This window comes from Botryllus schlosseri, chromosome 1 (assembly GCF_051294905.1).
Source record: "Botryllus schlosseri isolate E-star chromosome 1, Bs_hap1, whole genome shotgun sequence".
In the NCBI taxonomy this organism is placed as follows: domain Eukaryota; kingdom Metazoa; phylum Chordata; class Ascidiacea; order Stolidobranchia; family Styelidae; genus Botryllus; species Botryllus schlosseri.
In genome coordinates this window covers 28,180,123-28,202,852 of record NC_137236.1, presented here as the reverse complement: position 1 = coordinate 28,202,852, position 22,730 = coordinate 28,180,123, and the positions used below count along the sequence as shown (strand labels likewise).

The window sequence follows — 22,730 nt, the reverse complement described above, 5'->3', positions numbered from 1 at the left end:
TTATAACTCCCAGAGAAATGCAGAGATACCTCAAATATGTGACAGGCGGTACTGACCTTGAATAGTGCTTTCAGAAACTATATTGATTGCAGTTGAATTTGTTACCTCAATACTTTTCGTTTGTCCCTTATCAAATTTCCAAATATTCAAAATATTTCATATTCTCAAGATTAGAAAAGTAATTTCACATTCTCCTTCTTTAAATTAAATTGTTTTGCGCGAAAAGCTCACATTTCGGTAGTCAGATTTTCGTCACAATCAGTATTGAGTGGAGCGTGAAATCCGACAGTGCGTTATTGTGTATGGAAGAGATTGAAATTAATTCTTTCTTCAAAGTCTTTGCGAACATTGATCGGGAAATGTAGCAATCCAGCCCAATTATCACAAATCAAGCTCCTCATAACCCGTTAATTCGACGTAATAGACGAATTGCTGATTGGATATTCGCTTTATTGTCTGTTTTTGTCTGTGGTATTCATGGCGTTCTGGTACTAGTAGGCGCGACGAGATAACTGTACCGCACTGAAAACATAAAAAATGGCAACCAGGAGCAGTGGTTTGTCGCGAAAGGGTGTCTGGTGGGCCGCGCTATGAAATTTGGTTGAAAGGTGGGACGCGAACTGAAAAAAGGTTGAGAAGCACTGTGCTATACCTTCGTATTGCCACATACCATGCGACTCTCGATTGCCATCATGGGGTTGAGTCATACCATACCATAGCGTGCTCTTCAACCTATTTGAGCACCGTCCGCACATTTTTGCATACCATTACGAACCATAATAAAATGATTCCGCGTATGCGTTGATCGTAAATCATTTAATATTACTCCGAGTTTTGTGTTGCCGCAATCGCTCGGCAACGCGGATTTCATGAAGCATTAAAAATCGCATCATCGTGGTATTATTAGAAAACTAATATAGCTGTTTGAATTAATGATTGATCGAATATTGACATTTGACGAGAAATTGAAATTTACGTGAACGCGGCAATATATATTTGCCATACTTCTATTTATTAGCAAGATTTATTATACTCTACTGCGTTCTTTAAATTTACACTCAAATTTACCGCCCTGAATTTACCGAACTGAAGGCTAACCAATAAATGTGTCCATGTCGGTTATGTCGATCTTGGACCCCTCTGATATATGATGAAATAAATATACCTTAATATGAAATATGTAATAGAATACCTAACAATAGTCTATTCAGATGTGCGACATGTAGGCTATCGTTTTAGGCTATCATGTGTGTCAGCAAAAAGACAACTCTTTTTCTCTCTTTTTGAGTTCAACTATAGCGCACATAAACCCCTTTCAGCGAACAAATTTTGGGTTTTATATAAGTACTTCTAGTGGTTGGAAGGTCGGGTCTTTATTAAGAATCTTCCAGCGCTCCTATCAAAAATACGTCATATTTTCTGCAAGTGGAAAATGCTTGCTGGCAGCAATCGATTTATTTGTATGACACACTAAGGTCTCGGAGGGTCCAGTTCGTTGAAGGGGTGCAAAATCCAATTGTTTGCTTTAATACTTCTGATGGATAAGAAAATATGCTCGAAAACTATATCAAAGAGAGGACGTACATTGTTACTCGCTGGCTACCTTATGATGCGCTGCTCCAATATGTGTTGTATTATTTTAATTTCCCATTTTCTGCCCCGCTAATAAATGAGAAGAGCAAAAAAGCCAACGATACCGCATGTTCTGCACTTTAACTTAATCCAATGTGAAAGGTCATAGCACTTCAATAACCTCAAAGCTGCGATTCATAAACATTTCAGAGCGCCACCGGAACCTGAGTTTTATTTGCATCTCCCTACTCAAGCCTCACACATCAAAAATAACTGATTTATAATCTTATAATATTATGCTCCAATTTTATGAGCATGTATGACAAGGAGAACGGGCAGACAACAATTGTACGCAACACACGCGATATCAAATAGAGGTGAATTATTTTCCTCTGCATGTTGCATTTGGACTACTGTCTTGTGTCTACTCATATTACCAGGACGGGTCTATTCGTTGCCGACTGGCTACCATTTCGACGACCGATCATATCAATATCGAGAGTTTTGGCAAACCAGTGACGGTCATTTTTGCCCAAAGTGTTGTCGCCGACGGTATACACTTTGCGACCCATGCTTTAAAAACCCTCCTTAAAGGGGTAAAATACCTCGTTATTGTAATACGGTTATTGTGGCGACCCTGGCGACAATATAGGTATGTGACTTAAACACTTGCTACATCAGTGTTTTCCCAACGTGGGCGCCAGCGCCGCCTGGGGTGCTCGCAAGCGTGAAGGAGGCACTGGTCATGAAATGGGCGAATGGGGGACGCTGGCTATAAAATTGGGCGGTAGGGGGTGCTGAGAGCAAATGTGGGCGGTGTAGGTTTAAAAGGCAACTGCTGGGTAGTGTTTAATCGATTGATAAATAAAGCAGCTAAGTACGCAAAAAACTGCAAAATCGATACAGTCAAGGCAATTTAGGATCATCCGTCGTCGTCCGTTCAGCTGTACGGAAAAGTCCATTGTTACATGTTAATCTTGATCCTGCGTATCAATAAACTCCTTTAGCAGTCGACAGACCTCCTAGAAAGCGTGGTTCATTATGTGCTGTCAGAACTACGGAGTATTTGAGCAGTTATTGCTTACTGCAAGAGTGAGGACTTTTAAAGACAAACTGTCTTGCGTGATTTTATTCTCTGTTTTAAACAATCGTGGATTTTTACAGTGCTGCGACCGTGGTCTTCGACATGGTACTCTGGTTGCGAGAAACGATATCAATTCTACTTGACGGGCATATTTTCCAAAATTTATACGTAGAATATATCTATTCTTAAAAATGATGAAACCTGATAAAGGTCCGGATTCATTGATAAGCTCGTGATATTTTGACGAAACTTTGGGAGGCGTGAACTGTTTCAATTATCAAGGTTGTAAGAGCTACCGATCAAGCTTGAATACCTGATTTTGATGGAGAAACACATATCAATCATCTCAGAAAACTGAACGAGGACATGGTGATTTGATTCCAGGATATATTCCAATCAGAAATTCCTTATCGGATAATCAATCCATTCTGCAAAGTTTCCGAGCATGAAATGATTGAGGTGCTGATTCTATTGTAGTGCTGAACTATTTTGAGTTCAAGCCAAAGTTCAATATCATCTCCAATCCACCTTTTTTTTTTTTTTTTTTTTTTGTGATTTTATTTCAAAGTGCAGTATTATCGAAAAATAACATAACATGAAAAGAAAATACACAAGTGCTTGTAAGATATGTATGTATCTTATCTTAAGCGGTAGACCATTGTAGGTATATATATTTTTATGGCGATTCTATATGAATATTTGGTATTATTATATTCGCGCGCGTCGGGTCGGTATGGCGTTTTTTCGTCACACTCCTTGTATCTTTGATTTAACTTTCTTTTTTATTGTTTCCTTGAGATCGTTTATTTCTTGGGCCGTTGCGTAATGATTGATAATGTCCATATGTCTTTTGAATCTCCATATTTCGCCTTTTGCACTCGTATATGCCACTGTGGTGGATTTTCAGTGTGGACCGGAGTATGTGTTTTTGTATGCTTGCTCCTCGGTTATATCGATGTCTGCTCTGACTATTCTTCGAGTTCTTTCCTGATAAAATAAAAGATTTCTTTGTATGTTTGGCATTCTACATACATGTGCTTCATCGTGTCATTCTCTATCCCGCATAGTTTGCATTGGCTTTTATTTGGCATATTTTTCCTGTGGGTCCATTTTGCCTTTTTCATTCTTGATCCTGTAAATATAGCTTCGGTTACTATTCGGTATGATATTTCTCTTTCTTGGTTATTAATATATTTAGTTATGACCGAGGATGTTAGCCATATTTCCTTCCAGTGTTGCATTTCTTGGTTGGACTCGGTTACGGTATTTAGCAATATTTCATATACTTCTCTTTGCGTGATTCTTTCAGGATCCTCGCATTCGGCTATTATGTTGCTGTATGTTGTGATTTCTTCCGTAAAGCTCTTCGTCGGCTTGTACCTGTGTGGCATATTATTATGATATAACGTTGGGTTAATATTTTTTATACTGGTGCCCATGTTATATATTGCTTCTTGATGCCATATTTCCTCCGGTTCGGTTATTATACTTAGAATTTGGGCTCGTTTGAATCTTTTTGCCTTGATAAGGGTTACTATATCAATCATTCCTATACCTCCGTATTTTCTTTCTTTTATAAGAGTACTCCGGCTTTTTGCTTCGATCTTTTCCGGCGCCCAGAGCATTCGAAATAGTTCTCCCTGTATCTCTCGTACTTGTTTGGCAGTTAGCGGCGATGCATAAGCCGTGTATGTTATCTTTGGTGCAATCATCGCTTTCGTTGCTTTTATTTTCCCGATCCAGCTTAATCGTTGCCCTTTAATTTGGTTTACGTTTCTTCGGATTCTGTTGAATAAATTTTCGTAGTTTAGGTTTTGTGCATTCTCTCCATACCTTACTCTCAGTATCGTTATGTTAGTACGAGCTTTGTCGTTGTGTCTTGTTTTCTCTATTATCCTCCTTAATCATTTCCATGCTCGGAAACTTTGCAGAATGGATTGATTATCCGATAAGGAATTTCTGATTGGAATATATCCTGGAATCAAATCACCATGTCCTCGTTTCAGTTTTCTGAGATGATTGATATGTGTTTCTCCATCAAAATCAGGTATTCAAGCTTGATCGGTAGCTCTTACAACCTTGATAATTGAAACAGTTCACGCCTCCCAAAGTTTCGTCAAAATATCACGAGCTTATCAATGAATCCGGACCTTTATCAGGTTTCATCATTTTTAAGAATAGATATATTCTACGTATAAATTTTGGAAAATATGCCCGTCAAGTAGAATTGATATCGTTTCTCGCAACCAGAGTACCATGTCGAAGACCACGGTCGCAGCACTGTAAAAATCCACGATTGTTTAAAACAGAGAATAAAATCACGCAAGACAGTTTGTCTTTAAAAGTCCTCACTCTTGCAGTAAGCAATAACTGCTCAAATACTCCGTAGTTCTGACAGCACATAATGAACCACGCTTTCTAGGAGGTCTGTCGACTGCTAAAGGAGTTTATTGATACGCAGGATCAAGATTAACATGTAACAATGGACTTTTCCGTACAGCTGAACGGACGACGACGGATGATCCTAAATTGCCTTGACTGTATCGATTTTGCAGTTTTTTGCGTACTTAGCTGCTTTATTTATCAATCGATTAAACACTACCCAGCAGTTGCCTTTTAAACCTACACCGCCCACATTTGCTCTCAGCACCCCCTACCGCCCAATTTTATAGCCAGCGTCCCCCATTCGCCCATTTCATGACCAGTGCCTCCTTCACGCTTGCGAGCACCCCAGGCGGCGCTGGCGCCCACGTTGGGAAACACTGATGTAGCAAGTGTTTAAGTCACATACCTATATTGTCGCCAGGGTCGCCACAATAACCGTATTACAATAACGAGGTATTTTACCCCTTTAAGGAGGGTTTTTAAAGCATGGGTCGCAAAGTGTATACCGTCGGCGACAACACTTTGGGCAAAAATGACCGTCACTGGTTTGCCAAAACTCTCGATATTGATATGATCGGTCGTCGAAATGGTAGCCAGTCGGCAACGAATAGACCCGTCCTGGTAATATGAGTAGACACAAGACAGTAGTCCAAATGCAACATGCAGAGGAAAATAATTCACCTCTATTTGATATCGCGTGTGTTGCGTACAATTGTTGTCTGCCCGTTCTCCTTGTCATACATGCTCATAAAATTGGAGCATAATATTATAAGATTATAAATCAGTTATTTTTGATGTGTGAGGCTTGAGTAGGGAGATGCAAATAAAACTCAGGTTCCGGTGGCGCTCTGAAATGTTTATGAATCGCAGCTTTGAGGTTATTGAAGTGCTATGACCTTTCACATTGGATTAAGTTAAAGTGCAGAACATGCGGTATCGTTGGCTTTTTTGCTCTTCTCATTTATTAGCGGGGCAGAAAATGGGAAATTAAAATAATACAACACATATTGGAGCAGCGCATCATAAGGTAGCCAGCGAGTAACAATGTACGTCCTCTCTTTGATATAGTTTTCGAGCATATTTTCTTATCCATCAGAAGTATTAAAGCAAACAATTGGATTTTGCACCCCTTCAACGAACTGGACCCTCCGAGACCTTAGTGTGTCATACAAATAAAATCGATTGCTGCCAGCAAGCATTTTCCACTTGCAGAAAATATGACGTATTTTTGATAGGAGCGCTGGAAGATTCTTATAAAGACCCGACCTTCCAACCACTAGAAGTACTTATATAAAACCCAAAATTTGTTCGCTGAAAGGGGTTTATGTGCGCTATAGTTGAACTCAAAAAGAGAGAAAAAGAGTTGTCTTTTTGCTGACACACATGATAGCCTAAAACGATAGCCTACATGTCGCACATCTGAATAGACTATTGTTAGGTATTCTATTACATATTTCATATTAAGGTATATTTATTTCATCATATATCAGAGGGGTCCAAGATCGACATAACCGACAGGACACATTTATTGGTTAGCCTTCAGTTCGGTAAATTCAGGGCGGTAAATTTGAGTGTAAATTTAAAGAACGCAGTAGAGTATAATAAATCTTGCTAATAAATAGAAGTATGGCAAATATATATTGCCGCGTTCACGTAAATTTCAATTTCTCGTCAAATGTCAATATTCGATCAATCATTAATTCAAACAGCTATATTAGTTTTCTAATAATACCACGATGATGCGATTTTTAATGCTTCATGAAATCCGCGTTGCCGAGCGATTGCGGCAACACAAAACTCGGAGTAATATTAAATGATTTACGATCAACGCATACGCGGAATCATTTTATTATGGTTCGTAATGGTATGCAAAAATGTGCGGACGGTGCTCAAATAGGTTGAAGAGCACGCTATGGTATGGTATGACTCAACCCCATGATGGCAATCGAGAGTCGCATGGTATGTGGCAATACGAAGGTATAGCACAGTGCTTCTCAACCTTTTTCAGTTCGCGTCCCACCTTTCAACCAAATTTCATAGCGCGGCCCACCAGACACCCTTTCGCGACAAACCACTGCTCCTGGTTGCCATTTTTTATGTTTTCAGTGCGGTACAGTTATCTCGTCGCGCCTACTAGTACCAGAACGCCATGAATACCACAGACAAAAACAGACAATAAAGCGAATATCCAATCAGCAATTCGTCTATTACGTCGAATTAACGGGTTATGAGGAGCTTGATTTGTGATAATTGGGCTGGATTGCTACATTTCCCGATCAATGTTCGCAAAGACTTTGAAGAAAGAATTAATTTCAATCTCTTCCATACACAATAACGCACTGTCGGATTTCACGCTCCACTCAATATGATTGTGACGAAAATCTGACTACCGAATTGTGAGCTTTTCGCGCAAAACAATTTAATTTAAAGAAGGAGAATGTGAAATTACTTTTCTAATCTTGAGAATATGAAATATTTTGAATATTTGGAAATTTGATAAGGGACAAACGAAAAGTATTTGAGGTAACAAATTCAACTGCAATCAATATAGTTCTGAAAGCACTATTCAAGGTCAGTACCGCCTGTCACATATTTGAGGTATCTCTGCATTTCTCTGGGAGTTATAAAGGTGACTAACATTTCAAAACTCATATTTTGCGAATCACGCAGCCTAATTCCCAAATCTGAATTTGACGAAACCGGACTACTACGGGACTCATGCACTTTCGGACCAAAAGCACATTTTCTCCGTAAGGCTGTACTGAGTTAGGTCCGAAAGTGCACGAGCCTCGCTTGTCCGTCAATTACATGTTCCGGAATCATCATACGAAAGGTGAAGAAAACGTTGAAAATTTTGACATTTTTTGCTAATTTTGACTTGCGTGGTAGAGAACAGACCTACAAATTTGGATCTATGATCGTTTCTTAAAATATCTTCCCGGCCCATCGGTTAAGAAGCACTGGTATAGCAGACCTTGATACTATTCAAACAAGCCGTCCACGCGGGTAAACGTTTCAAGTGACTCGCAAAACAAGATAAATGTATGACATGAGTGCATCATGAGAGCACATCTAGCTTCAATTTACACCGGTATGCTACAGTTCATACAATTAATAAATCCGAGGGCGAGGGGTATAACCGTATGAGTCACCGTTTACATAGCTAATCACCGCTATCAATATTGTTGTATAAATAAGCCTTTATGAAGCATAACTTTTAATTTAGGTATCCCGTGAAACGTATAATCGCGAATTCTTCAATAAAGCAGTCTTAAGTGGTCTAAGGCTTACGCTGGGGGTGCGTGGGGAGACCATAATTTTCACTGCATAATATTTTCGCTATACAACGTTAGCGGAACATATTTCCACAATCGAAACAACAATCGATGGATATTTTGATTGTTCTCCGCCTATTGATCGAATCTGCAGAACTAATCAAGACTTACCGATGCTATATAAGTGCTTTATTAGCAATTCTTAATAAAGACAAACAGGCCAACAGCGAAATCCAGTTGCTTGAACTGTTGTTTTGATAATTGATTTTGGTCGTGTGATGCGGATGTTAACTGAAATTGGGTGATCGTGATCTGTATATGTAACACATTAGATTGATGCAGTAAGCGGCAAATGTCAGATTATTACTACAGTCAATATGTATTGGAATCTTCAACGCGTATCACACTGAACTAAAGAAATAGTCCTTCAGTGACACGCCGACTAGGCCAATTTGTCATTTTGTCATGATCCGGATCAGTTTTGGAAGACAGCACTATCAGGTGCCGGCCATTGCTGCACTGGACATTAAGGCCTACAGTTTTGGCTAACATGCGGCGGAATGTTTTGGCAAGGTCTAACAGCCTCTGATCTTTTAAGCTACAGACTTACAGGAGTCGCATGCTGCCTTAAACTTGATTATTCCCTCGTTTCCGTGAATTACGTGTTCCCTTGCGGGCGTAACCAACTAGAAATAGGCTATGGTAAATCCAAACGTACCATAAAAAATCTTTCCGTTTATGCATTGATCGTAAATCATTTTTTATGACTTCGAATTTTGTGTTGCCGCAATTGCTGGGCGACGCGAATTCTAAGAAGCCATAAAACTCGCTTCATTGTAGCGTTATTAGGTAACTAAAATTGCAGCTGTTTGAACTAGTGATTGATCGGACATTTAACTATGACGTAAAATATGAATTTAGGGGAGAGCTGCTATATATATTTGTCATACTTCTATTTATTAGCAAGATTTATTATACTCTACCGCGTTCCTTAAATTTACACTCGAATTTTGCTCATATAAATTTACTGAAATTATATCAGGAAATTTGCGCAGTCGGTTACGGTAGTGTTTGGCCATGATGATATAGACTTTGATGGGTAAGGCGCATTGTACTGATCGCGTATCATCGGACGAGGATACTTGATCATGGGATCCATGAAATAGGGATGGTTTGAACATAGAGAGTCCACGCTCACCGCATACTAGCAGCTATGTCCTTTGGGTTGCATTAAAACAAAAATCAATTTAAAACCAAAGGCCCTTGTTTAAACATGTTTTTAATTGCTTTTTTGTGTGTGTTTTAGCCATGACGTCAGGAATATTTAATTGTGACGTCACCGTGGATTGACATTTATAATTGAAAATCTAGGATAAATAGGGCTCTTTCGACGGAAAGGACCGCCAACCACTGTCATAAACCGACCAAAATATATTTAACCATGGCTACATCGCTACGCAGCATTTTTACCATCGGCGATAATCATCCTCAGAACACTTATTCCGTACCAATGATTTATATCTACAGCCTAAAACTGTTGAACCGACGACGATTTCGAGGGTTCCAGCCACCTCACATCGAATACGTGGACAATTATTGGCGCAGATCGTCCATAGGCTCCTACTACATGTTTTTGGACGTATTACAGCATAATTGGACAACGTTTGAAAAAAAACTTTTTTTTTATAAAAAAGCATTTGTTCAAAAACTGTTTAAAACATGTTATAAACTAAGTGTTTTCAAACGCTGTTTGTTTCGAATGCAACCCTATATGTCCTTAACCATAGACAGACGCGTACGGCACCTGCATGCACATGTACAACGTGAATTGCGTGCACAAGAGTGTACAGGAGGGGTAAAATCAATACGTACCAAAATTCTCAATTTTGGATTTTGGCATTGCGGGTTGATCATGTTTTGCATACCGCAATAACCCCCCACAATTCCACGGATATGTTTATTTTTTTCGAGTATTATTATATTTACGAACAATTCGAGTGATGCATATAACAATTGTTGTCTTTTGCGTCACAACTGCATGTGCAGTTGCTAATCGAATTGATATGGCGATAATAAATGAATTCAACGAAACCATTTAGTATTGTTTTTTGTCTTCGCTGAAAATTCCCACAGCAGATGTAATATATAGTCGGTAGTTAGTATATTTTCCATGATGAAGGGTACTCTCAAGTCCAGTAAGGCATCGCTAAACTGGTACCTTTCGTTGGCGTACTTCGCACACACGATGATAAGGTACACTGCAGTTTCTTCGATTTTTATTTTTGAAGGTTTACCAGTCAGCAACATTTGTTTTGAAATTTCACAGGTCCGCGACGTCCCAAAGGATGAGTACCACTAGGCCTACTCTAGAGCAGTGGTTCTCAACCTTTTTCACCTCGCGGACCGGTAAAATTTCGAAAAATACTTGACGGACCGGTGGACTTTCAAAATTTGAAATCAACCGAAAAGTTGAAGTATGCTGCCGTTTTTTTGCAAGTATATGGTGCTATAGAGTGACATTTTGAGGGGTTGGCCGAAATTGATGATGTTCATGATGACATCCATGTGATTTTACGGTAGTGAGTCGGCTGAGTCGAAGTAAAATTGCCTTGCGCAGACACACGTGCGATCGCCGAGAGTCTTTTACAGTCTTTCGCGCCGTTGGCCATGGATGTAAACGACCACGCCACCTAGAACAATATTCTTCTCTTCGACAATATCGATAAATGAAGTTTTTCGGAGTCGAACCAAGCACCTTGTCGTGCTACTTTGCTCAATGCTTATTGCCAACAACACCAGACGTAGGCAACTCTTGCTACTACAGATACAATGCGCCGCACTAAAACACCTGACTACAGCTACACCTGGCCATCCACAAAACCGGGGCCGCAAAACCACTTCGTCACCCAACCCCTCAAAAAATGTTGGCCTTATTCCTCCTACAGTTAGATGGATTTTTTCACCAGAACTCGCGAACACATCGATTCTACTCCATGTATGCAGAGAGTATATGTAGCCTAATCGCGCGAAGCAGGGAAATTTTTTATAATTCATGACCGAATCGGTCAATAATATTATTAATTGCGTATATATTGCTCTATTTTTTTAATCCTTTCAGAATTATCAGATTTTCCGGTAGAGCTGAGTAAGGCGTTGTCTTGAAAAATTCAGGACACGTCAGCAATATTAAACATATTCGGCGGGCGTGTTGGAATAATTACTTTGTTGTATATCATTATTTCATGACGTACTGTCTGTTATATATAGTGAATAGATATTGATATCGCCCAAGCGCACCAAACTAGAATACGCACACAATTCCAAATTAGTATTTCTTCACTGGAAAATAACTGTACTCTGTGAGATGGCATTTGTCTTGTTGGGCACAGATTGTCAGGTCGGCGAAATTCTGCGCCAGCCATTTTGGTGCCTATAGACAATGTGACACATATATATCGAAGTTTTGGGTCAACAAAGGGCAAAGGTGTTCTCTCTGCCGAATCTTTGGCACACTTTTCGGAGTCCTATGTTCGCCTAAACTTCATTATGTGTTGGTGCGTCGCAGCGCGGCAATGGCTGACGCTGGAATGCCTATTCCTGTATATCATGCGTGTTTCTTGGGGGAAGGTCACCCAATAATCAAGGCATTTAGTGAGACTAAGTCGGGAGAAGCGCGGAATTGTTTTTTTTTAAGTTGGATGAAGTTTCAAAGAAATACTCTATAATTTATGTTCATTCACGAAATCACTTTGGGCCTCCTTCAATAGGGGGCTTGGGTGCGGTAGTTCTGCACGAAATGAATGAATCGAAAACGAATCATCGAGCAAACTGCGCGGTTTGGCGAGTCAGCTCGTACCTTTCGCATCTTGAAATCAAGGTATAAAATTGTAAAATACCTGGCGGACCGGCAGGAAGGTCGTCGCGGACCGGCGGCTGAGAACCACTGCTGTAGAGCATGAACCAGTGCAATATACTCATTTAAATGTACCATCGATACCCTACCCTCTTGCTAATGCGTCTACTGTAACTTTCACTGAAACGACCAATGTACGCTTGCCGCTCATATTATCTGCTTTACTTTTCATTCAGTGTGAATGCCTCTCCTTTAGCTCGCCTAGGTCAGATGGGGGGGGGGGAGGGGGGAACCTTTTATGTCCAAAGAGCCATATTGACCCTATTTTTTCCATTTAAATTCCTAAACAGCCATACATGTCAATCGACTGTTACGTCACAAATGAAAATTCGTGACGTCGTGGTATCACTAATTTGAACTCACGACTCGGTATTTGTCGCGAGCGCCGCATTCTCTCTGTAAAAACTCGTATTTATCATGCTGGATGACTTATTTGAGCGTGCGAAACTAGAGTTACGAGAATGTAGGTTTGGGTAGGGAAGGCAAGTGAGGCAAGTGAGGCAAGTGAGGCAGTTCCACCACTTGTTTAAGTTCAAGTTCATTCATAAGATTTCGCCGCTTCAAAACATCACAAGAGTGCAATACAATGAAAGATAGGAATATGCAGAAACGACTAGGAGTAGTCTTTGAAATCAGATACCCACCTGGGCTTATGCGATGTAATGAGGAGGCATGCATAATAATTGAAAATCAAAGCTGATAAATATAAAAGGACAAGCCATAAAATCGACTGGTAGGATGAGCGAACGAAAATTGCGAAACCTTCGATTGCTATTGGTATTTTCAATCAATGTTCATGAATGACATGATTTTGAACATTTTCTCCTTAAATCACATACTTTGCATATTTATTGTTTTAAAAATCAAGCGCGAAACGAGAGGTAAGACACAGACAGGCCAAGCTCACCATTGATAAAGTCATACATCGTAAGTATCTTACATTCATTGTAACTGATACTAATCGGATGCAGGGATATCTGTTACACCGATTCCAAATGTAACTTTCGGCGTCTCAACTCTCGAAGTATTCGATCGTAACCGTAACATATAACATTACGCTACACGCCCACACCGTATATCTAACCGCCGGTGCTACAGAGCTACTTAGCCAATCAAGAACGTGGGCACTGGGTAGCTATGACGATGTTTGTAAGTCGAGTTTGTAATTATGAATGTCACGTCCACGGCAGGTCATTTCGCGCAAAAGATCAAGAAGAAAACATGTATTCGAAAACTGCGTTTTGCAGTGTTTTGAAATGATGAAAATATTTTTAAACTGATAATGAAACTGAGGAACTAAATTGTCGTATGATGTTATCAATGTATCGTACCTGTACGGTACCCTTTTTATTTCATAACGCTAGTACGGTACGTAAGTAAATCGAAAGTAGGTGAGTCCAGATGCCTCTCCCCTGATAAAGCTTACCAATCCTGAAGCCAGATGCAACATGCAGTTCATGCTCGTTGATCCATAAAACCGCCAGGAGCGGATGGCTACGATCCTTCAGGTAACACTTCAGACCCTTCTACTCAGACATCTACATATACCGAAGATAATTATAATCGAGGCAGCACATCATTTCCCTCTTTCATCAGAACTCCGCATCACTGTATGTACGTCTGATTTCGCCAGCAGATACATCAGAGCGATTAAGCCAGATTCCCTACAAAACGCAAATTCCCTATTAGTGAAGAATCCCCCCTCCGGTTAGGAGACAATGCATTCGTCGATTCGAATTTTCCATGAAACTTATCTGTGCCGGGGATAAACCCCATGATGGGGGCCGAGAGTTACAAGCCCTGTGGAAATAAGTAAGAGACTTTGATACTGTTTAAACAAGTTGTCCACGTGGGTTATCCATTTAAGTGATTCCGAAAACAATATAAAACACATGAGTACGTGATGGAAGTACAGAAACGTTCACTAAACACAGTCGATATCACTGGTATGTGATGGTTTGCGCAATTACTAATGCCGTGGAGGTAAGTGACTGTTTACATTGCTGATCACCCCTGATAAGATATCCTCTTGTGTACGTTAGTCACCATGCATACGTCGTGCAAAAGACCTAATCGGTCATACAAAAAGAATCAGAAAAACATCCGAAATACGCAGACTTCCAAATGGAATGTGAGAAGATGTGGCGATGCAAAATAAACATTGCACCGATAGTCATCGGACATATCCAACAGATTCCGGGAAATGTTCGATTCGACATGATTCAAAAGATCACGTTATTGGGCACTGTGCAGATTCTTCGGAAGGCCTTGAATGCACCACACTGGACTAAAATTACACTTGTGCGCGTGTATCACAACAAAATTTCTGTAATCTCGATTCTTCATTTTCAATCATCTCTACCTCTGCTCTGCAACCCTTGCCAGTTCTTAATCTACTGCAATTCTGTAATCTGACCTCTTCATGTATTGCATAGGAATAAAAGTAGTTTTCTCAATGGGTTGAGTTTGCTGATTATATAGAGAGGTTTTCTTGATTCACGTTCGAAGAGTAGCGATTATGAGCAAAAGGAAATCTCTTTCCCAAGCATACGCAATAACTGTTACGCAAATCGCGCACGGGCTATGTTGAATGCCGAAATACGGCACTTATGGGCGCTAATGCAACTTCATATCGACAGTCTTCCGCCCTTCCATGACGAACCAAATATTTACAATAAAGCAAATAAATCACATTAAAAATACAAATGCAAAAGCCGCCCAATGAGTAGATACACGGTCATTTTATGGTTTTTGAGACATATGATGATCTCCGTGGCTTTCGATATGTACCGGAATTGACACCAATGCCTACGAGGATATATATCCATATATATTCACTTCTATAGTCAATGTACGAAACTATACTATATACATGTGCAATTGTGCAAATATGTGCTGCCTTTAAGGCAGTGGTTCCCAACCTGTGGTACGCGTACCACTAGTGGTACGCGAAGGTCTTCCAGGTGGTACGCGAGTAGATTCTGTTTTTTTTTCGACCGAAGGAAGTTATTAGTTCAGTTGGGTTGATTTTGAATTTTTTGAAGTTTTTTGACTAGTGGTGAAAAAACAATTCTACGCATCTCAGCAACCCGGGCTGATAATGCCTGGTTTAATAGAATTTGTTATTACTAGGGTGATTTTTCTTTACAAAATTGAGCGTTAAGTTAAAAAATTGTCAAAATTGTTTACAAAGTCAAAATTTTTTGGACCCCTTCATTTCGTTTGTATCGTAGATTTTGATATTTTCCAGCTTATAGCCCAAATAGCTCAAATACGTGAGTATGACGTCAAAAATGGTGAAAACATTTTTGACTGCCTACGGCGTACGTAAATTATGTAGGTGGTACGCGAGCACTGCATAAAACCTCGAAGTGGTACGCGGGTTGAAAAAGGTTGGGAACCACTGCTTTAACATATACCTTTAAATCGCTACTTCTACTTCTATATGAGAGTATAGTGCGACCACATCATGTTTATTACTCGTGAGGTTGTTGCTAGCTCGTGAACGCAGGACAAGCGTCGTGGCGCTGTTAAAGTGCTGCTATTGTCATGCTCACATACAAAGTCGAGTGGCATTTGGCTGATCAACTCAAACAATAATGAATATTGTGTTGTTTATTGTTTGAGTTGATCAGCCAAATGCCACTCGACTTTGTATGTGAGCATGACAATAGCAGCACTTTAACAGCGCCACGACGCTTGTCCTGCGTTCACGAGCTAGCAACAACCTCACGAGTAATAAACATGATGTGGTCGCACTATACTCTCATATAGAAGTAGAAGTAGCGATTTAAAGGTATATGTTAAAGCAGTGGTTCCCAACCTTTTTCAACCCGCGTACCACTTCGAGGTTTTATGCAGTGCTCGCGTACCACCTACATAATTTACGTACGCCGTAGGCAGTCAAAAATGTTTTCACCATTTTTGACGTCATACTCACGTATTTGAGCTATTTGGGCTATAAGCTGGAAAATATCAAAATCTACGATACAAACGAAATGAAGGGGTCCAAAAAATTTTGACTTTGTAAATAATTTTGACAATTTTTTAACTTAACGCTCAATTTTGTAAAGAAAAATCACCCTAGTAATAACAAATTCTATTAAACCAGGCATTATCAGCCCGGGTTGCTGAGATGCGTAGAATTGTTTTTTCACCACTAGTCAAAAAACTTCAAAAAATTCAAAATCAACCCAACTGAACTAATAACTTCCTTCGGTCGAAAAAAAAAACAGAATCTACTCGCGTACCACCTGGAAGACCTTCGCGTACCACTAGTGGTACGCGTACCACAGGTTGGGAACCACTGTGTTAAAGGGTAAGTATTCTAAGAATAGTTTTGCCTAAAAAGCGGCTACACTGTTAAGTAGAAGTAAAATTAGTCTCAAATCATAACGACTTGAGGAAATAGTTTGAGTAGGCAAAATCAATTTGAAGTATCTCGAAAAGTGAATGTAAGTCGTTACTGACAACCAGACATGGGGCAATCGCGATTAGTAATCGTAATCGATTAGGCCTACAGCATTTTGCAGTAATCGTAATTGCAATCGATTACATTCGAAAAAATTCCGAAGTAATCGTAATCGTAATCGACTGCTTCGATCGTAATCGATTTTTTTGTGATAGAACGATTACTTTTTACAAGGACTATGACATAAAGTAAACTGGACATTCGTGAACGTGAACATTATGAACAATGAAGATATACCAGGTTTACTGATAGCACAAACTTCTGATGTTCAAACGCCACTGCTCATTATTACGACAGAAATATTAGCTTTGCTTGTCATTGCGTAAGAAGTGACCACACATAGGAAATAATTATTCGATGAACATTGCAGTGTGATCGTAAAAACACCTGTCATGTTGTATATCAGGTTACCAATGCACCCCAGAGTCCAGACGCCACTATACCTCGCAGCAGGGTAATAAACATAACGCTGCCTAGTTTCAAATAGTAACTATGTATTGATGTCTGGTTATGCCTAGTTAAACGCAGCTTGACCGTTGTTGCTTGGCGGACAAAGATTTGGAATTTTGTACTAGTCAAGTGAAAGAAACAATGCGTTTTCCACAATGAAGCATTAGAAACCAACAGCTGTTGATATATCATAACCGAGCCGCTGTGTGCCGTTTCTCGTAACGGCAGCTTGCAGTATCTGTATTAAGTGGAAGGCAGAATTTTATGTTCACTTTATCTTTTTCTCATATGACTCTACTTGAAACGGGTGCCAATTTCGCAATTCTTTACTCAACATTTGGAACTGGCACCATAGCCAGCCGCTTATACAGCATGTTAGCTTGGGTTGTAGCCAGAATCAGGACCAAAACAGCAATTCGTCCCCCACTCCAAATGTTTGTCGTGTGCCACATAGGGTGGACAGTTTTCAGGTTGATGACTAAATTTCGTCAGAATATTGGCAATTGCATTATATTGCCGTAATTTTCCATGTATAATGCGCAAAATTTTATCGATTTTTTGTCCTAAAATAAGGGGTGCGCATTATGCATGGGTACAACAAGCCATGAAGAAAATCTTCCTCGAAATACAACTTGAAATGACACCTTTCTTCATGTCTGTTTTAATCGCGCATCACATTCAGCCATCGTGTCCAGTAATTCGTGTTATCAGTGTTACGCGCTGCCAATCACCGAGAAGCGTGTTGCCAATTAGCGAGATCCGTCTATAAAAACGAATGTTGCACGCGCGCGCGGCAATCCTCGCTAATTCATCACGTCAACGACAGACCTGAACAATCGCATATACAACACACCATGTGCGCAAGATGTAATGGCTGGCCTTAAACACTACAGTCGCATCTCCAACAGGCCTGGTGCGCACGACAAAATCGTTGGCCTGAGCAGTCGCATCTGTAATAGGCCTCGTGCGCAAGATGTCGCTGGCCTGAACTATCGCGTCGCGTGCCTCGCAGGCTTTGGCTGCTATCTACTATCGTTTAGAGCAGTGATTCTCAAACTTTTTTAGACACGCTTGCCTTTATGATAGTGAAAAATTTCGCGCCCGCCTCATCGTCATATCACAAAATGGAACCAAAATGCTAGCAATCTCAACAGATAGTTCGATGGCATACAAGGTTATCACTATTGATGAGAGAATTCTCAAATGTAAAATAAGGACTATATACCGAGAAATAATTATGAATTGGAGGAAAAAAATCAGTTGACCGCAGCTTCGCGTCCCTTTCGGTTGTTTTCACGCGTCCCAAGGGGTTGCGCGCCCCCCAGTTTCAAAACCACTGGTTCAGAGTCAATGTGGTTAAGGGTATAATCATTACCGATCGTTATGTCATGATTGTTCAACAGTGACATGGCAAAACAGAATGACATCGAATACTAAAACATAACCATTCAAATCCATGTACTGCGAATGAAGGGTGCGTACTATACATGGGTACAGGCTTTCCCACAGAATTTACACGTCAATTTAAGGGTGCGTATTATACATGTGGGCGTCATACTATATTTGGAAAATTAAGGGTACTATTCATTTTTAATCCTCTCTCGACCCCCGATGGTCAGATTTACCCGTAGAGCTGGGGGCACGTAATTCATAGTTATAACATATGATATGTAGTAATATTTGCTTTATTCTATGTTGTTAATTCGTGACCTTCCGTCTGTTATATAATCAAAATATATTGTTGTCACCCAAACCTAGCAGAGTAAAACTTTCGTGAGACGCACACACAAATTGTCATGTCTTCATTCCTCTGTGGGTGCCAGAGTTGGATCAATTGTAATTTGTAATTGAGCTGAATGTATTTAATTACATTTTTCAATGTAATTGTAATGTAATTGTAATTGAAGCATTTTTATTTTGTGTAATTGTAATTGTAATTGTAATTTGACAAAAATTTTGCTCAATTACAATTTCAATTACATTAAATTGCTATTGAGACCTGACAAGCACAACATAAAATAATTGAATTATAATGCATTATTTTTAAATATCGACTAGGAATTTGGTGGATCCATTCGTGGAAGCCCTTGACTGCGCCCTTGCGGGTGATTTTTTTTTATTTTTACCGCTATGCTGGCCTCGGCTGCCATTGTGTATCAGATTACCAACCAACGGATGGATTCGCACGATTGAATACGCCGAGAAGCGAACTGCTGAGCCGGCTTAAAGCAGCAGAATTGACAGTCCCATAGCTGGCGATCCGAGCGTCGAAATTTGATATGTATGATCCTAATCGAAAGCTAGTATCGCACTGATTCCGCAATAAAAGTATATTTCCAGGCAATGGTACCATCCCAAAATAGTCGTGAAAGTCTGGGAATCGGCATTGTTCTGAACAATCGCTGGGCGTAATTGGTCATTGTTGTGGTCATGCTGCTGCGGCGCTCTCACTTTTCAGAACAGTCGGCCTTAAACGGCTATTTTGGAACAGTTACATTGCCCTGACGAGATTTTAATTTGTATTTTCAGAATTAGTGCATCAATAGCTTACGATAAAGACCAGATGCATCAAATTTGGACGCTTGGATCGCCAGCTCTAGGACTACAAAGTTTGCTGCTTTTAGCCGGCTCTGCAGTACGTTTGTCGGTAAATTCATTCGTGACTCACATCTTGCGCATCTATCCGATGGTTGGCATTCTACAATGCGATTTCAGATCACGATGCTGCATCGTTACTTCGTCTGGCTAACTAACCAGACCACTGGACATTATATAACGTCTTATCTGACAAAGCACGGTTTTGTTTTTACTCCTCATCGTAATTCCTACGTCTCTCGATAAAAATAATATTATTTCTTTAATTATATACTATATACTTTCTTCAACGACATACTGCACCCTATCTTTAACCCTAACCCATAGGAAATTAGGTAAATAACATTTTACATTTCCAATTACGTGAGCCATAATTACCGAGCATACAAAACACGCTTATATTACGTGACAATGACATTTACTGGTGCCAGAAACTTTTCGCACTTTAATGTTCATTAAATGCAATCCAGCAGTTTTTGAACAAGGAAAAATGTAAATGCAAACAAAAATTGTAATTTATGGTATCAGGAGCTTCTTTCCATTTGCATTTACCTGAATTTTACACACGCTGACGTCTTGAGAGCTACATTTCATTTGCGTTGCTCAGTTTTGTCTATTCGTTTGATTGCGTTTCATTGCCCATCTTGCTGCCTATTCGTTGTTAGTCATTGCCAGTCGCTCAAACTTTTGGTTGTTAACTGTCGCTTAACAACGTTTCCTATGATTAGGAATAGTTCGAAAGCGTTTTTCTTTTTATTAGTTAACGGGTATTTGCGTATCATGAATGAAACATGAATACTTGAATTGTTGTTAATTACGACGCTACGGTTATCAAGGAGCACGGTTGAATTTATGATTATTCAATTACATGTTCAACAGCAGCAATTGTAATTGTAATTGTAATGTAATTGAAACATGCATGAAAGTAATTGTAATTGTAATTGAACTGAAATAATGTTATTGATCCAACTCTAGTGGGTGCCCCCGATTGCATTTGTATTGAGGGGCTCCGATTGGAAGGACATGACTATTCGTCACGCCCATCCAGCGCGGCGATTCACAATGGACACATATCCAAAGTTTCGGCCTAGGTCTTTCGTGGATAGCACACTTCGCGGAGTCGCATGTAGGCCGAAACTGCATGTCTTTTGGTAATTACCGGCACCGAAACGCCTATTCGTATAAATTAGGCATGCTTTTTCTCTTGAAGAGACGTATGGATTTCAAAATCAAGTTATCTAGACATTAAATCGCGTTAATTAAATCTCTCGAAAATACCCTATAATTTATGTTGATTTCTGAAATAGTTTTGAGTCTCATTCGAGCTCGTTCCCCACCCAATTGAAGAGTTTGGGGTGCTTCAGTTACTGACTTGGCAAGAATGAAAAACGATGGGTGCGATAATTCGTCCCCTATAAAGTTGGGCATTGGGTACCTCATGACGTAACAAGCAAATGACGTATTAACTATAAACAAAGTTGTTATCTCATTACGCCTTTTCATCACAATACTTGTATTGTCTATCAATATATCTTCCAAGATTAGTTCTAAGAAGCAAAATAAATGTAATCGTGAGTAATCGTGATTACTTTTCCAATGTAATCGCAATCGTAATCGACTATACTTCCTGAATTGTATGAAATCGTAATCGCGTGATTCAGAAGTGATCGTAATCGCGATCGATTACATTCACGAAGTAATCACCCCATGTCTGCTGACAACCTCTGGTGATAAATGTATAGTCAATAACGAAGTACTATGGCTGCTCTGATTTGCCAAAAGACCATTCCTCATTTCATTGCTTCAACGGCTCTTGAAATTATATTGGTTGAATTTGAATATTCGTCTAGTACAAAACAGAGTGTCAGGATCGGCATTAAATAATTCTATAATACTATAATACTCACTACGTATTTTTCCCTGCGACACGTTCGCGGAACATAATTTCACAATAGTAACAGCCTATAGTTATTTTGATTTTCCTCTGCAGTTATCGAGTCTGCAACAATATTCAGACTTAGGTATGGTATAAGTGTAATCGGGGCCTACGATATCGTAGGCCCAGGTGTAATATAAGCAATTATGAACACAGGTCAACAGGCCAACAGAAAAATCCCGCTTTTTGGGATGTACTTTTGATGGTTAATTGGGATTGTGTGCAAGTCACTTTCTCACCACTTGGATTATAATCAGACAAATTATTATGGATTTTCAATTATCAGATTGTCACTGGAGATGGGGTAATCTTGATTTGCAATTGAAATAGATAACAGTGAAAGCGCCCCACATGTGATTGCAGGTAATTAATATATATTTGAATCATTGGCACGTATCACACCGAACTAAACGAAAACCCCTGTAGCGACACGCAGATTATTCGAATACGGTATTTCGTCATCGGCCGCATCAGGTTGCTTGAGCGGCAGTATTCGTCGCCTGTCATTTCTGCACAGGGCCTATCAAGATCAGCGGTTTTGGCAAACATGCGTCGGTGGTTTTTGATCAAGGTTTGATAGTCGCCGCTTTTTGACTGTGGGCATCGAAGAGTCGCATGCTGGATGAAACGTTGATATTTATTCGTTTCTGTGAATCACGCGCTTTCTTGAGGGTGTAACCAACTGGAAGTACGATAAATCGAAACGAATACAACATCAAAACCTTGCCGTATGTGCGTTGATCGTAAATTATTTAATGTAGCTCCGAATTCTTGTCGTCGCATCAATCGCTTGGCGACGCGGATTTTATGAAGCAATAAAACTTGCTTCTTCGTTGCCTTATTAGGTAACTAATATAACAACTGTTTGAATTGGTGATTTATCGAACATTCAACTTTGACGTGGAATTTGAATTTAGATGGGCGCCGCTAGATGTATTCGCCGTACTTCTATTTATTAGCAAGATTTATTATACTGTGCCGCGTTCTTTAAATTTGCACTCGAATTTAGCGCTTGTAAATATATTGAAATTATAGCAGAAAATTAGTGC

General features: G+C 39.7%; 3 protein-coding genes across 3 annotated transcripts in view; 2 read left to right on the top strand and 1 right to left on the bottom strand.

The window, feature by feature from the left end:
• Nucleotides 1–22,730, top strand: part of LOC145435040 (beta-1,4-galactosyltransferase 2-like) — a 389,801-nt gene that overhangs the window by 91,618 nt on the left and 275,453 nt on the right. The gene's annotated exons all lie outside the window — the stretch shown is intronic.
• Nucleotides 1–22,730, top strand: part of LOC145434992 (uncharacterized) — a 350,877-nt gene that overhangs the window by 230,550 nt on the left and 97,597 nt on the right. The gene's annotated exons all lie outside the window — the stretch shown is intronic.
• On the bottom strand, nucleotides 3,277–4,538 carry LOC145435224 (uncharacterized). Its single transcript, XM_080312565.1, has 2 exons — nucleotides 4,212–4,538; nucleotides 3,277–3,788 (listed from the first exon to the last, which is right to left on the bottom strand). The coding sequence occupies exons 1-2, from the start codon at nucleotides 4,366–4,368 to the stop codon at nucleotides 3,625–3,627; spliced, it is 321 nt and encodes a 106-aa protein (XP_080168691.1). The 5' UTR covers nucleotides 4,369–4,538; the 3' UTR covers nucleotides 3,277–3,624.

What these genes read in the sequence shown, in the direction of transcription:
- LOC145435224 (XM_080312565.1), bottom strand. Translation starts at nt 4,368, where the DNA reads ATGATTGCACCAAAGATAACATACACGGCTTATGCATCGCCGCTAACT. An exon ending in AAAAGAAAGAAAATACGGAG is followed by an intron (nt 3,789 to 4,211) that starts GTATAGGAATGA and finishes CTATATTTACAG; the next exon opens with GATCAAGAATGAAAAAGGCA.